Source organism: Passer montanus, unplaced genomic scaffold (genome assembly GCF_014805655.1).
Source record: "Passer montanus isolate IOZ18808 unplaced genomic scaffold, ASM1480565v1 scaffold8, whole genome shotgun sequence".
NCBI lineage: Eukaryota > Metazoa > Chordata > Aves > Passeriformes > Passeridae > Passer > Passer montanus.
In genome coordinates, this window is record NW_024373256.1 from 13,513,188 (window position 1) to 13,529,382 (window position 16,195).

The 16,195-nt window shown below is 43.2% G+C and overlaps 1 protein-coding gene across 12 annotated transcripts in view; it reads right to left on the minus strand.

The window, feature by feature from the left end:
- NPRL3 (NPR3 like, GATOR1 complex subunit) overlaps window positions 1–16,195 on the minus strand; it is a 52,658-nt gene that overhangs the window by 23,771 nt on the left and 12,692 nt on the right. For 2 of the 12 annotated variants that reach the window (XR_005630217.1, XM_039732403.1), the window contains exons 2-5: window positions 7,463–7,673; window positions 4,318–4,392; window positions 2,114–2,267; window positions 1,221–1,302 (exon numbers count right to left, since the gene is read on the minus strand). Coding sequence is in view for 11 of the 12 variants with exons in the window: in XM_039732403.1 (XP_039588337.1) it covers window positions 1,221–1,302; window positions 2,114–2,267; window positions 4,318–4,392; window positions 7,463–7,673 (522 nt within the window). In the remaining variant the exon portion in view is untranslated. The other 10 variants (XM_039732408.1, XM_039732398.1, XM_039732401.1 and 7 more) reach the window with 10 other exon arrangements.

The following is a 16,195-nucleotide window of genomic DNA, read 5'->3' on the forward strand; positions in this document are numbered from 1 at the left end:
TTTACAGCTGGGGGCAGCACCAAAGTGTATTTCTCCAGGGTCTGTCTACTCCTCCTTATCTCTGGGAGGGCTCACATCAGCACAGTCCATGAGCTCGGGCTCTGTGTTGCTACAGTCACAGCTAAATGCCACAAGATGTCACTGTGTCCCTAAAATATTTGGAAACACGATTAGGGTTTGCTCAGTCATAAATACATAGCCCTAGAGGAACAGAAAAATATAACTGAAATATTAGAATTACAGGCTGCATAAAAACTGCCTTACTTTAAAGTTTAGTACTTAAACTTTAGTACTTGGGTTTTGTGCAAGGTCTGTGGAACCACATACCACATCTCTTCAAACAAGATGAAATTCACAGCTCTGGAGCATAAAAAGCAGCTCAGCAGAAAGTTTTCTGATGCTCTTTGTAACCATTACATTATTTAGGCTGCCAGTGCCTTCCTCACAGGGCTCTGATCTCCTTTGTACATGACAAGCTACAACCCAGGGAGGATGAAGGGTTCCCTGAGGAACTCCAGCCTGATTCCCTGAATCCCTGACAAGGATTCAAGCAAGGGCCACAGCATGTTCCCCCCCACAGAGAGGTTCTGTGTCCCCCTTTCCCAAGCACAATCCTGGCTGCAGGAGCTCTGGGTCCCTGGAGGCAGCACTGACAGACACAGGCTCCTGCTAAAGTTCAACAACAGCCCCACACTGCTTTGAAAACTTTGCCAGAACTTCTAACCCAGTCAAGAAACAGCATGTTACACTTTCCATTCTGCTGGAAGTCTCAGCATGTCATCCAAATTTGCTGTCCAGACATGCACAAATGGGGCCAGGGCAGTACCTGACTTGCCATCAGTGCTCCTGCTGCACTTTCCCCTTAGCTGCAGGTTTAGAGCACTTCCTCAGTGCTGTGATACCTCTGTTATGACACTTGTCAGTTCTACATTTCACTTGTCAATAGATGGCCCTGTGCTAAGGAAGAAAATAATAATTCTTAAAGCTGTGACAGACATCATCAGCTTTTAAGAACAAGACACCAAAGACAGACTAATGATTAACATAGCAGTTCTGCAAACATTTCAGCTGATTTCCAGGCTTCATATTGCTCTGCCTGGTTTAAAACCCAAATCCCATTGATTAACAGCATGAGGAAGTGGATAATATCCTTAGGAACAAAGCCAAGGGATTTCAATGAGAAACAGCATACTATGAGCTAAGACTAAAATCCAGCTTACCTGTCATATGTCTCTTTGAGATCTCTGGCCAGTTTGCACTTGGGTAGGATGTGATGAAAAGGTGACTGGGGCCCTTCTGTGGCTATAGGAAGATTCAAAACAAGAAAGTAAGTAACTGACTTCAAATCAAAGAGTTGCCTCTTCCCCCACTGGGTATCAACCTGTATCTTAGGGACAGAATTTGTATCATTTTAATCTACAATTATCTTTCAAATATTTTACAATAACTCAAGTTACATGTTAAGATGATAATAGTGAATTATTGCCAACTTCTGCTAAACCTCAACTCAGTTAAGCACATGTAACCAAATTTGACAAATTATGACTTTAAATGCTTTGTTTTTCTAGATGCTAGCTTTAATTTTTAATGCTTGCAGCAAGATAATGCATCACTGTCAGAGTTCACCTTAAACAGTATATATTGTTATGAGCATTAGAGTTACAGAGCATTTTCCAAGTACAGTCTATAAAAATGCTCTGTAACTGTTTTCTAGCCAGGTAACAGCACATAAGAGTGAAGCTTCCACATAAGGAGTCTGGTGACTCAGCAGACAGCATTAAAGCATGCAAGACTTGCTCTAGGCCACACAGGAGCTCTTCCATGTCAGCCTGACAGGGAGAGGCAAACACGATGGCTCAGTGCAGAGTCTCCAGGGATTGTGCTGAACTTAACTAGCAAAGAAAGCAATGAAACTACTTCACCTCTAAAACTCACATCTCTGCACAGGGATAGTGAACTTGGCTGAGGCAAAATGCAGGGAAAAGCTGTCAGAATGCTACAGAGCACCCAAACTTGTTCACCGATCCCAGGCACACGAGAAGCAAGAAGGCACAACCAGCACCTCTCTGGAAGAGAGCTCCAGCTCAGAGCCCCTGCTGCTGCAAGCACTCACTCTCTGACATGGCAGACACCTCGTCCTGGATGGCCAGGATGAGCTTGGCCTCGCGGGTGAGGTACTGGCAGCGGCGCTCCTCGTGCTGCAGGACGATGGCGATCCTGCGCGACAGGTTGTGCAGGCAGCTGATCACCGACGGGTCCGCGTTGGCCTGCGGGGAACACGGCAGCCCCTGAGCCACGGGCAGCCACAGGCACGATGGGGAACGGGCAAATGGGTTCCATTCAGACCAAAAATCAGCCTCTTGACTGGGCAAAGAACAGAATTTTCTCTACCCATAGCCAAGCAGAAGCTCAGAGGTGTCTAAGTGTAACTTGGATTTCTAAGCTCGTCTAAGTGCATGAAAGGAACAGCACACCTGGGGAGGGATAGCCCTATCTGCTTTGTTTTTCCAGTTGTTAACAGGCCTTCTACCAGCAGAGAGCAAAGACCTCAACTTCACACAGTGAGACAAGAAAGTGTCCAGCTTTTTGAAAAGGCAGAATATCCCAATGTTCAGGTTAAACTCACTGGCAGAACAAGGGCTGCAGTGCCTTTAACATGTCCCCCTAATTCCATGTTGCCACACTGGTGTTTGTCCCATGTCCTGACAAGGCAGTAACTAGGTAACAATTACCAGCTCATGACCAATATTTTCATCCCAAATCTGAATTAACTTGGATCTATGCTTCCAAAAAAATCACAAATATAGCTTATTACTAACACTGCATTTATGAAAGTCCCAGAAAGAAAGTGCTGGAAAAATCTATCACATCAGTACAGCTGCCAAGGGGGGTGAGGGGGAATTCACTAGCTCCAGCATGAGTCAGCAGCTGCTTCATGTTTGTTAAGACTTTTAAAGGAATTTAAAGTTCTGGCAAGTGACCACTTGGCACAGAAAGCAGCAAACCGTGACTCATCATTTTTTGACTCTGCTGTTCTTGCTGAGTCACACCACGTTGAAGCTCAAACACAGCAGGATCAGTGCTGATTATCACACTTGGGCCTTTGCCTGCCCTGTCTGCCCACTGCAGATGGACACTCATCTTTATCTCTGAGGGCCTCCACCCAGCTCCTGCACTGCACTGCTCCATCCCAAGAAAAAATTTCCACTTGCTTCTTGCCCAGCATTTTGCAGAAACCTGACTGCTCCCTGTGAACTAAGAGTGTCTCATTTGGCAAATGGATTTTGTGCTGCATCACACACAATTACATCAGTATCATCACATGGCTGAAGGGCAAAGAAAGCAAGTTTTCCTAGAAGGACTAGAAATTAGATTCCAGAAAAATGTGGGCTAGTCTTCACTGTGAATGAAAGAGCATTGGTTTCAACACTCCTGCTGCCACATGGCTCAGCATGCATCCATGTGTGTGTTTGAAGGTGCATCTACACACAATTCCCTGCAAGCAAAGCACAGGGCTTTAACAAATCACCAAAACAAAACTTCTTAACATGTGAAATGTAAAATCAACTCCTCCATTGCAAATTCAGTACTCCCTGACCCAGGAGTGTCCTAAAGCACAGGAGCATAGGATTCCCAGCAGAGCTCTGCAAACAATTTCTGGCTTGATTCAGGTACTTGTCCTATGTGAAACCTTGCTCCTCATCTGAGGACAAGCCATGCAGGCTGGGGCCATGTCCATGTCACCACTGCAAAGCCAGTGGTAAGAAAAGTACTAGTGCTAAAAGAAAAAAAAATTCCCTTCACAAGCAGGGAGCTGGAGGTTTTTAAATCATGGCATTACATCCAGTCGAGCACAAATCAACATTTCCACAAAGACGATTGTTCCAGCTCCCTCTTTTATTTTTAAACAACCTGTGGACTGGGAAAAGAAAGCCAGAGCTCAGAAATCAAGTAATGCTTGAATGTAATGAAATTTCTAGGGCTTTATACACCTAATTAGCCAAGCCAGGATCCCTTAATACCAGCATCTAGTTAATAGAGGAAGCCTGAAAAAAAATCCAGGCAGAAACTAAGTATTTGTTCCAGGTTTTTGCTGAGCATTGAAACCTCTTTATTCTTCACTTGCACCTTCTTCTCATTTAGCTGCTCAGCTGCTGCTCCCTGGCACTCTCCTTTTACAGTGACCTCACTGCTGAGAGGATGCAGCTTCCTAACACTGGCCATTAATCATAAAACAAGCCTGGAGTGTGAGCTACTGCATTGTCTCATGCATCCAAGGCACATCCCACTGTCAGATGGAATGGAGACAGTCCTTACCCTTAGTGCAAACACCACGTTGAACAGAATCATGGTGGGCATCTCTCTCTTTGGTGAGGGGTCAGTTTTGGATACCTGAAAAATATTTTTTAGAAAATCCTATCAGCTAGTGTCAGCTGGATACATGAAGGAAAGCAATTAAAAAAATTTTAAAAATAACAAGCTGAGAAAAGAGAGCAGACAAATAAATACATAACATCAAATATGACTGGCAAAATATAGAACTATGCTTTTGTTTTTAATTGGAGTGTCACAGTTACTCTACAACATTGCCTCTGCTGAGCAGCTGTGAAGACTTAAACCAAAGCCTTTAAGTCACAAGCATGGAAATGAGTGTCAGTTAAGACAGCACTCTTACTTAGTGTCTCTGTCATTATATTTAGCATCATTAGGGACCTTAGGTTTAAATTCTTTAGCACAACTGTCAGATGTACTGTCAGGAGAATTCTACAGATCTCAGGCCACACCTATTCCTTCCTTTCCTAAATTCCCCATTCAAATGTCATCCTGTTATAAGCTACTGCTTTTATCAGACAAAATATGCTGTTGAACAGCAGTACTAAAATAAAAGGTTTGATTTTTCCCTTCCTGCAGGATTTCAAACACATTATCCAGCCCCTCTATTCTCTCTGTAGCAGAGAGCTCCATTCCTAAGGCAGATTCAAACTTTGCAGTGAGAAGAAACAGCTGGGGCTGAGACAAGCAAATGGAATTTGCACAGCCAGACCAACTCCAAAGGGAGCACGTGTCGCCACAAGATGGAGCACAAAATGCAGAGGACATTCCCAGCTCCCCTGCAGCTCCCTGCTCAACACCCACCCAGTCCCAACCTGCCTGGCCAAACAAGAGCTGCTCTCTACCCAAATATGTGCAGCACCTGAGCCAGGGCAAACACAGAGCAGCATCTGCCCTTCCCCACAGGTTCCAAGCACCAGCAGTGAACTGCTCAGGACTGAATTCCAAAATCTGTCTGCTTTCACTCAGGAGTCTCAACATTTAGAAAACTAAGAGGTGATACATATTTTGGGGTTTTTTTTGTCCTAAAGGGAAAATTGTATTCTGTCAGAAAGGCAGTGATGGGAGAGTGGTAAAGGCAGTTTACTGTGTTTATCTGTTCTGGAGTTACAGGTTCCAGGACATCCTGTGAATTTCAAAGTGTAAGGACTGATCCTGTTCCTTCCTTAAAATCAGAGAAACTACCACCACTAACATCAGTTGGGATGCAGGCTAGATTTCATATCAACTCATGTCCAGGAAAAAAGAACACTGAGCTGGGAAAGAAAATGCTGAAAGAATTTGAAGAATTCAGAACATTGCTACATAAAAAGCAATCTGGCACAAGGATTAAATGTTCGTGCTCTTGCAGCTCCTGAATCTCACTGGAGTAAGAATTTGCTGAGCTGTCCTGTGGATTAATTTTCTGCAGTATGAACTCTGAGGAAACTCAAAGCAGAGGCTGCTGGGTTACTCCAGACACTGCCTGAGCTCCATGGAAAAGCAGCTCCATCTGGCTTCCTCCTAACTGCAGGGGGTCCCAGATTTAGACTGACACAAACCAGCAGAGATGGCTGCCACATCTAGAAGATTCTGGACTCTAGAAAGTTCTGGGGTGCCTCCTAGGGTGATAAGACACACCCAAAAAGAAGTTCCTTCAGAAGTAACAAAAAAGTGTTTACAGCTCTTTATAACTTTATTTATTTGCCCAGATACAATTTCATTTAGACAAACTGAAATGAAGTAACATTACATGCAATTAGGATTAAACTGATTGGAAACAATGTACAATAATAAGTGGTGCAAAAAATGTAAATACAAATTTTCAACCTTGTTTACAGCACATTTAGGAAGTTGAACCTTTCAGATGAGATAAATAAAAGAAAGAAAAATGATCTGAGGGAGAACAGGCCACTGCTGTCAGAGCCTTGAGGGCACCAAAAGGCCTTAATGGCCCTGGCCAGGACCTGTTCCCACACACAACTCCCTCCAAGAGTCCATGACTGGGAGCCCCATTTAAGCTCAGCTCAGGGCCTGGAGCTGTGCCTGAGTGCAGGATGGACCTTGGATCTGTGCCTGTCTCCTGGACAGACCCCTGGTTAGGTACATCCCACCCTTGTCCTGTCCCCTTCTGCTCCTGGCTGGGGTCCCAGTACAGACCCTGGGCCTGGTTCCCCACTTGCCTTGCCTGGGGCTGCTGATGGATTTGCACAGCTTGGGCACACTTGAATCCTGTCTTCCATGAGAGTTTAACCTTTCAAGACTGAGTCTTGGTGATACTCCAGGACATTTCCTGCAGACTCACAACTGAGTTCCCAAAGTAGCATCTTTTCATGTTTTAGACCAGCTCCTTGCTGGGATTAAAGCAGTCTGGTCCTCTAAATATCATGCAGCAGTTACCAACAAGCTGTTTCCACCTCTAATTATAGCTAACAAGCAGGACAGAATTGGCAAGCAGACTTCTTTTTCCCCTGAAAAAAGGAATGACTTAGCAAATTTGATGAAAAATGAGACCAAAGCAGTTCAGTGACAGGGATCAGTGTTGGATTCAGAAGTTACCAAAACCTTTAGTTCATTCCAACAGTTGAGCAGGAAGAAGGAACAGGACAGGGAATATTAGAAACACAGAAGCAAGTGAATTCTTTCCTGGATTTAAGCAGGGCCTTTTACATAGCCCAGACAGCAAACTGCTCTCATTCTAAGCACCTAAAACAGAGGCCACGGAGAAAGGTCTCAATGCAAACAGCAGCCTGACTTGGTCCACAAGAAAATTCTAGATTTCTTTCAACATTCTACATATTCCATCTAAGTCTTGTGGATCATCTTCAGCCTCAGGAAAAGTTAAAAGCCAAACAAGGCTGACGCAGCTTTTAGCATTTGTGAAGGTTTTTGGTGGTGTTTTTTTAACTGCCACACTAATTAGAGGTGCTAAAAGCTAACTTGCAGTAACTAAAATAGTGAGAAACAGCTTTTTGAGTTGGAGTGCCCAGTTTTACTTCTTTTTACTCACACTGCTTCCCTACAGTAACCAGAAGAGTTTCTGTGATCACTGAGAGCTCCCTCAGTTCGCCACTCACTCCACTGACCCAGAAGTAAGTAAAAGACAGCTTGGAGCATCAGGAAGTAAAACCAGGATCAAAAGCCAACATACCCACTCTGAATTGCAGGTTTCCTCAGTAAAGCCAGGCAGTTTGTGAAGAAGGCAGGTCCCCAGAGGGGATCTCATACCTACCTGCCCAAGGGCATGCTGGAGCAAGGTGGGATGGCCAACAAAGCGAACATTATCGATCTTCAATTCAAACTTTTTGCCACACATATCTGACTTGGTAGCCAAAATTGTAGCCAGGATGACATCTGAAAACCTTAAAGAGCAGAAACAGAAGTTATTACAGTTTTCAAAAAGCACACCCCCAAAATATTCCTCCAAATTCAGGTACATTTAACTCCAAAGTTTTTAAGGCATTGTAAATTGTGACTAGATTGCTGTACCTGGAGTACCACCAATTATGTAAAATTAAGGACCCCTAAATTACATCCCTCAGATCATCATAATTATAAAACAGGAAGCGTTCACAACAAAGACTGCAGGGTCATGCTCATTTAATTACATGCTCAGCAAAATACATTGAAAAGATTAGATGCGGTTTGCTTAAATATAAAAAGAGCTGGAGTTAGCCATTGCCTGGATTTAGCTGCAGGTTAATGAACTTACTAAGCAACTACATATTGACACAGCCTGTCACTCAAGCACAACAGAGATCTTTAAGCCACCCACTATGGCAGAGGGGAAGGCAAGAAAGAGCTGATCCAATTAAAAGAAACACAGCCAATGCTTGTCCTTCCTTTCCCAAAGCTCATCAGTGACATTCCAAGTTCCTCATTTAACAGATCTCAACCTGTGCCCAGCAGACCACTGGCACCTTCCAAGAGCTGCCTGGCCTCACCTGGGCTTTCTCATTTGATAAATCACATTCATGGCAGGCCAGACCCTTCCCAATGCCAGCCATGGGGTTACTGAATTGCTCTGGATTGGTGAGGGCAAGGCAGCAGCTCTGAGACAGGAGGGCAAATATCCACCAGGGGTCTGCCCCATGAAACACAGCCACTGCTGCAAAACCAGCTAAAAATCAAGGGAGCAATTGCACAGCTGCCCTCTGCAATGGCCTCAGAGCACTGGTCTGGTCTCTACCAACACTTGTTTTCCTAAAGGTGTCCCCTAGGACAGTGAAGCCCAAACCCACAGGGAAGAGGACCTCAGCTGCTAGAGTAAACTTGTTGCTCTAAAACAGGAGCAGTGCAAGGCTTGTTATTAACAAGTTCTCTCCTCATCTGTTTTACAGAAGCTCCAACTTGACCAAATGAATTTCAGACCACTTTCTGATGAGAGTTGGTTTTTAAGAATGAAAATGTTTATTTCATTTTGTGTATTTACACCCAGGGATATGTGTCCCTGCCAGACCATCCCCCTAGAGCAGGCAGGTATCCCAGATAACCCAGTATCACTCAGAGAGGAGGGCAGGCATGGGTGTGTGCCGGGCTCACCTTATCTCTTGGCCACAAGTGAGCCCTCCATGCCCAGAGAAGCAATTAATGTACCTTAGTCCTGCTTCCCTCTGAGTCATGGAGTACTACAGAAATTAAGACAAATGCACTCAAGAACACAGGGGGAATTCCTTTTATTTACAAATACTGGAGATGAAGGACCACACAGGTCCAAACTGCCAAAGCCCCTGGTGCTTGTACAAACAGGTCACTCTGACCACGCATGCTGCTTAGTTTGGTTTGTGGAAGGAGCAGCTGTGTACAAACTTCTAAATTCCTGGCTGCTCTGCTCCCAACTCCAAGCTCAGGGCAAGCAGAGACTAGCCAGAGATTCCTGGGGCCACTGAGCCCATGCTCCTCAGCCACTGGGCTGCACAACTTGGGAAGTCTGGGAGGAAAGGGCAAAGTGCTGGAACAGGACCTGGACTGACAGTCCCTGGAGGTCACATTCAAAATAGAAAAAAAAAAGTCACTATGACAGCAGTGAGCTTCTCCTCCTCTTTTTGCCCTGTTCAGCAGCTCATTAATAGGCTCATCATGGAGCCAGGAAGATGGGAACAGCAGTGGATCCAAAAGGAGCATATGTTTTGGGGGGTGAAGAGAGAAGGAGGGCAAACTAGAAAATGTCGGCTTCCTGGTAGGAAATTAGTTACCCTTCCCTCCTCCAGCCTTGGCAAAGGATACTGGGAGCTGATAAACTGATCATTCTGATAACTTCTACAAGGAATACACCAGCAGATCCTTTAACAGATAAATGTGGTGCTAAAGGTAGGAATTCAGCAGTTTCCCAGGGGAGCTCTTGATACCAACAGCCCCATCTGCCCTACCTCGCATGTGGCTCTTTGGGGAGGAAGAGATTAAAAGGCTGATTTTGGAAAATGCTCAGGATCTTCTCAGTACCAGGGTGTTCTGTGTCTGAGAGAGTACTGAGTTGCAGCCAGAGGACAAGCTCAGGGACAGAATCCTGACACAGGTGCACCTCCTATCACCACAGGCTCTCCCAAGAGTCACCTGGACTCCAGCCCCATTCTCCTCCTCTGACAGCCTGGATTTATAGTTTTGCTGGCTGGGTTTTTTTAACCCCCAGTGCTCTACATAATTTTGACATTTCTTAGGCCTCAGGACAATAGGGAAATTGAGAAACAGCAGATGTGTTATTCCCATTACTTCAATTAGTCACCTCATCTTAGAAAATAACACTTTTACTTTATTTCAACACACATTTTCCCATCTTTGGGGTATGTTAAGATGACCTAAAAACACTGACTTCTCAGAGCCCAAGAGTTTGTTAAAAGCAGATTAGGTTTTGCAGTTGGGCAGTAACCCTTCTCCTTTTATGAGATTAGTCTGAACATTGTGAATTCCAGGGGGAATGAAACCTCTTCTGTACTAAGGAATTCAGCAGGCAGAAAGAATGTACAATAAACAAAAGCTTTGATTTGTCCAAAATATTCTACCACTCCTCTCCAGAGCACAACACAGCAGCAGCACATTGAAAAGAAGGGGGGAAGATTCAAACATGAATTCATTTTTCCCCCAAGAATAGATTGTAACTTTTTATATGCCACAGGAATTCAGAGCAAGGCTTTTATTAAGAATTTTTCTTTGAAGTATTTCAGAACAGGATCTGAGTATGTAGGTGAGGTTTATGTTAAGCAGGGACTACAGATGCATTTTTTTTCCTTCTGGGGCCCTGAGTTAAGCACTTTTCCCTCTATGTTTGTAACCATCCCATTCAGCTGAGTGGGGCACCAAGAACAAGCAAACAACACAGCTGTTCAAACCTGGGTCTTCTAAAGAGCTCTCCATCATTACCCTGGGATTAAATAATTACTCACTGATCTGTACTTTCAAGCCATTTCTCCTCAGAAAACAATTTGATTTAGTGCTCCCTGTTGGAATAACTACAATGCCAAGGCTATACTTGCTGCATTCCCAGAGCCTCCCAGCTTTTCCCAATCCACAGAAGGGACAGTGCCACACCCATCCGGGATTCCCTACAGGAAGCACAGAAATGTTAGTAGGACCTTGGTAATTATCCTGGCACAAACCTTTAGCAATACATTTCCTACAGACACTGTGATTTAGCATTTGATTTTCTCATCATTCAGTGTAAAACAGAAACCAGAAACAAAAGCACAATTAAAAGGATGGTGAGAAAAGAAAGCCATTCTAGACAAAGGTGATTGTTTAGAATGTTTGGTCTTACCCTGAAACCAATTGCTCATCAGTTAGAGGACATTGGTCTCTGAAATGGGAACATGGCCATAAACACAAAACAAAACACAACAAAAGAAAATAAACGAGGCAAGTACACAAAATACAAAAGAGAAAAAAAAAGAGATAATATTAAAAACAAGGATGAACTATTAAGGGTTAAACTGCTGTAAAGGAAATATAACTGTTGAGAAGAATCTAAAGTTAATGGAAGGGGAATTCCAGGGACATATTGCAGGCTGTTTGACAACGTGGAGAAAACAGGCTAAGGTAATTTAGTCCTTGCACTAGCAGTGGCTGCTGCCATGTCTTTTCCCACAGTACACAGCATTTATGGAGCTGATTTCCATGGCACTTTTTAATTCATGCTTACCTTAAGAGAAACCTTCTCTTAACCTTCTGTTAAGAGAAACAGAAGAGGTTGCAGCCTGATTTAGACACATTCTAAACCTCAGTTTCCTAGACTATTGCTATCATTTCCACCAAAGAACCTCCCATGCAGCCCCAAACAACCCCCAGCTCTTCCCAGCTGGTTCTAGTGCTTCCATACCCACAAGACTTAGGAAAAGAGGATGCCAAGTGTTTGTTGTTGCAGGATTCTGTGAAGGGCCTGGCACACACAGCCACCACTGCCCCTGCAGGGATCCTCACGGCAGGCACAAGGCTGGCCAGACTCACAGCACACTGAAATCCTTCTCTGCCCCTCTCTGTGCCCCAGGCAATAGGCACAACATAGGAATAGGAGATTGAAAAAGCTTTCAAGGCAAATGCCCCAGGCAATAAGCACAACATAGGAATAGGAGATTGAAAAAGCTTTCAAGGCAAAGAATCCTAAACCCTTCTTTACAAGAGGGGTACAGAGCAGGACTGAGTGAGCACCTGTACTCACTTTTACATCAGATACACCTGTTTCCATTTTAACATCCAACTGCCACTGTTCCCCCCAATTAAGATTAAAAAAGGACTTGTTTCCTGAAACAACTTCATAAAATGTACTGAAAAATGAATCTGATAAAAGCTTTCTACTAACCCACATGAGAAAGGGGAGGCAAACTGAAAACCTCCAACAATTACCTAACACAAAACACAGCAGATTTCTGCCAGTGACGATGAAAAGAGAACCTAGAGAGCCTAAATGACAAACTAAACAATGGGGTGACATTACAGGAAGGGTGTTTCAAGGAATGGGTGCATGAATGGAAAAGCACAGGCTTACAGAAAGGAAGCCTTTCAGAACAAATACAAGGAAGAACACTGGAGTCCAGTGAAAGAGGGACAGAGGAAACAAATGTTATCACAGGAGAGCTACTGTTTGTTAGAAAGGGACATTCAAACCCTTGTTTGTCAGTAACTTGGGGCTTTATAACAGAAGTGTTTGCTAAATTTGCTAAAACTCCTTCATTTAGTCAGCTCTGCTACTAAAAATGCAAGATCTGCTGTAACATATGTTACTATATGTGCCTCCCCATTAGAATATTTGCTTGCTGGCTATACCACCTTCAGAAAAACTACAAAAAAACTATTTCAAACCAATTTAACATAGCATTATTTTATGGCTTCAGAGGAGTAATTGCCCCACATTTTTTCAGGGGAAAGAAAGAAGACTGGCAGGCATCTCCATAAACATTGGGAGGGGGTGTATTCCTGGTAAAACACTCAGAAACTGAAGGATGTTTTTGAAAAGTGCAAATGATGAAAGGCTGAGAAGAAGCCAACAAAGAGAGACACTTGACAAGCAATTTGTTTTGACAGTGACAGTCTTCTGAATACCTTTTTGTTGCATGGCCACCATCAACACACCTCAAACACTTTTGCTGCTCAACTTGCTTTCAGCAGGAAATAAAATATGTATTCTGAAGACCCAAACACAGCTCCATGGAGCAGAAATTAATACAAGCAAACACACCCCAGTAACCTGGAGGAAGGATTATCATGAATAGGCTGCCATTGTCTATGAAAAAACCAAAAAGCATAACAATGATCAGGAAATTGAGCCTGGAGGCTAAAAGAAATCCAATTTCCAATCCAATTATCTATACAAATATGCTACATGGAAATGGAGTTAAGGCACCCAAACTGATCTAATTTTGTCCCTCCTGACAGCATTAAGAAATACATGCACCTCAACTACTCTAGGAAAGGTGAGTTCCAAAGTAATTGATCTGGGTGCCAATAGCTATAGGGAAAAATCAACAGTAAATCTTACCTAGAACACAACTGGTGCTAGATTACTAATAAATTAAACACAGCATCCAGTATAAAAAAGGATGACTTCAACCCTCTTAGGAACTATTGCAGCTACAAGATAAATCTGAAATAGCCTTTATACTGAGCATGCAGTGGGAAAACCCCAACCCCACAACATTATCAAACTTGCCATACACCACCAACTCAAGCCAGCAGTCTGCCCACTCCACAGCCTTGCTTTGTGCCACTAAAAACACCCATGGGTGTTCCTGACATGCAGGGATTGAAAGGAACCTTTTTCCAACCCTTCCTTGATGAAGTCTTCCAAAAATAATACAAAACCACCTCATAAATTACTTTTATTGTGGACAATTTCAGACAGAAAATTATCACCACCAGCAAACATACGGGACTTCATGCTGATGAACTCTCTCCCAGGAAGGGAACTGCTGCACTGCAGAAGAAAGATCTTACAGGGCTGGAGCTGCCACTGAAGGAATGGCTCTCACAAAACCAGTTGCCCCATTCCTGGTCTCTACAACCTGATCTTCAATGGAAACACACAAACTGAAGCAAAAATTCATAGTGTTGGTGAGGAAAAAATCAATGATGATATTGGTTTCATGGCATATGAAAATAAAACTTCCTTCCTTTCCCAGCTTACAAGCAGGTGCATCTCCCTCCCACCAGGGGATCTGCACTTTTCTGCCTCCACTCTCCCCTTGGAATCTCTTCTATTCCAAGGCACCAACCTCTGTTACTCCTAAAATTGCCTGATACAAATCAAAGTTGGAGCAATCCATTGCACAGTTTTGAAGATGCCTTTTTGTCTTCCGCTGGAGAAAGCATCTGTGTACTTAAAATTTGCATATTTTTCCCACCTCATCAGTCAGTGAAAAATACAAACTTTGCCAAAAAGCTCCTCTTGTTTAATTTAAATTAAAAGCACTCAGTATATAAATGCATCAGCACATTCTTCTACTAGCAGGTACCACTGAAGAGGACACATTTAACTGCTACATCAGTTGTATGGGATGCAGGGGACTTAAAAGTGATGATTACACTGCTGCTGGGAAAAAGCTTTCTGTAATCAAACTGGAAACAAACACAATTTTGAAAGGGCCTTTGAATTTCAGAAAGAAGATGTCCAGCCATATAAGCAGAACCAGCAGTGTGCTAGACTCCAATATCGAGCACCTAGAAGAAATAAACTTTCAGAGCAACAGAAATCCTGCTGCTCTTCTATTTCCCTTTTTATATGCATGGGAGATACAGACAGATCTGAAAAAAAATTCTTTTATTAGTAAGAAATACCTGCCCAGGAGATTAAGCATGAACTTTCATGCCCAGTGTTCTGGACATCAGTACAATGCAGCAATCTAAATATTTGTTTAGTGAGGGTTATATGCCAGCACATTCAATTTAAAAATGTGTTTCAGGAAAACACCAGCAGTTTTCTCACCTGACCATCATTTGAAATGATAAAAGCTTTTCCTACATAATTGCAGTAACCACATATTATCTCACATTAATTTAGCAACACAGGCAACATACAGTAAACACAGCCACATTAACTGCTTTGTCCAACTTGCCTAAACAGCAGAGGCAACAAGAATCAGTGTCAGACAGCAGCTGGTATCATTCCAACACCTTCCTTGTCTACCTAGGGAAATTCAGGAGTCTGAACAGCCACCAACAAAACCCCTGGACCCTCCTGCCATCCACAGCCCAGCTGAAAAGCCAAACCAGTTCCCAAACACACAAATGGTTTGCTCCCCCTGCAGCTGTGCCCTGTCCGCACTGCACTCACTGGACACACAACCAAAGGTTGTGTTTGAAGGTTTCAAAGGCATCAGAAGAGGCAGGAGATACAAATTACTGCAAGCAAAATGTGTTTTCATAAGATCCCAGTCCTGGAAAACAAAATTAACTGATGATGCTTACAGTCATGTGGGTGATTTTAATTTCAGCTAAACCATTCTCTGTCATAAAGTCAACAACAATCTTACATTTATAAAGTGATGATTACTTCCTTAGTATTCTTATAAAAGAGAAGAGCAGCAGCTACCTCTTTTTTATTAATACTGGAGATTAAAATACATATCAGAAAAAATATCTGCAAGTGAACTATGGGCCAACAGACAAACTTTTTCTCTCCCAGATTTCTCTCCTATCTAGTAGTGATAAATTTAGAACTATGCAGCAGATTTCAAATGTTCAGCAAAACCAATTAGAGGGTCCATCCACACATACACACATGCTGAACACCACACTGCCTATTTTCAGTGCGTTTGTTACCCTCTGATTTCCTGTACTTAAAAAACTCTCTTGAAGTCTCAGTTTCCTTTTGAGCCACTGTGTCACTCCACTGACACAACAGCAGCTCTGTCTGGAGAAACAAAATTAGTTATTCATTAGTGCACAGCAATTCCAATAGACCATTATATGAGCTAGGGAAGAAGTTGAGGCAACTGAAAAATATATCCAGTTAGGAGTAGGCAGGTAAAGAAAAGTCGGATTTTGCCAGAGGATTAATACTCCTAGTTTTGAAAGGGCAATATTGCCTTTCTAATGAGCACAGAATAGCTGACCTTGCCCAGGAAACAACAGATTCAGCAGCATTCCCTGGTGAGACAGTCCTCTTCACTAAGCACTAAGTTGCTCAAAACTTGATATTAAAGCATTTTTTGGCAGGTTGTCTTCTATAGAGTCCAAGAGAATGTGCCTAGGAACTAGGAGGCAGGAGAGCAGGAGGCTGTCTCTCCTACATTTCAACCTCTTAGGCAGAATAAATGTTTTCCCTCCTACCTGGAGTCCCCATCTTGATCTTCTGTGGTGTCACCAGAGCCATTCACAGCATATCGACTCCTTGGCTTGTCTGAAGCAAAGAATAAAGATAAATTTACCTAGGAACCATCTGCTTAATGGGTGTTTGTAT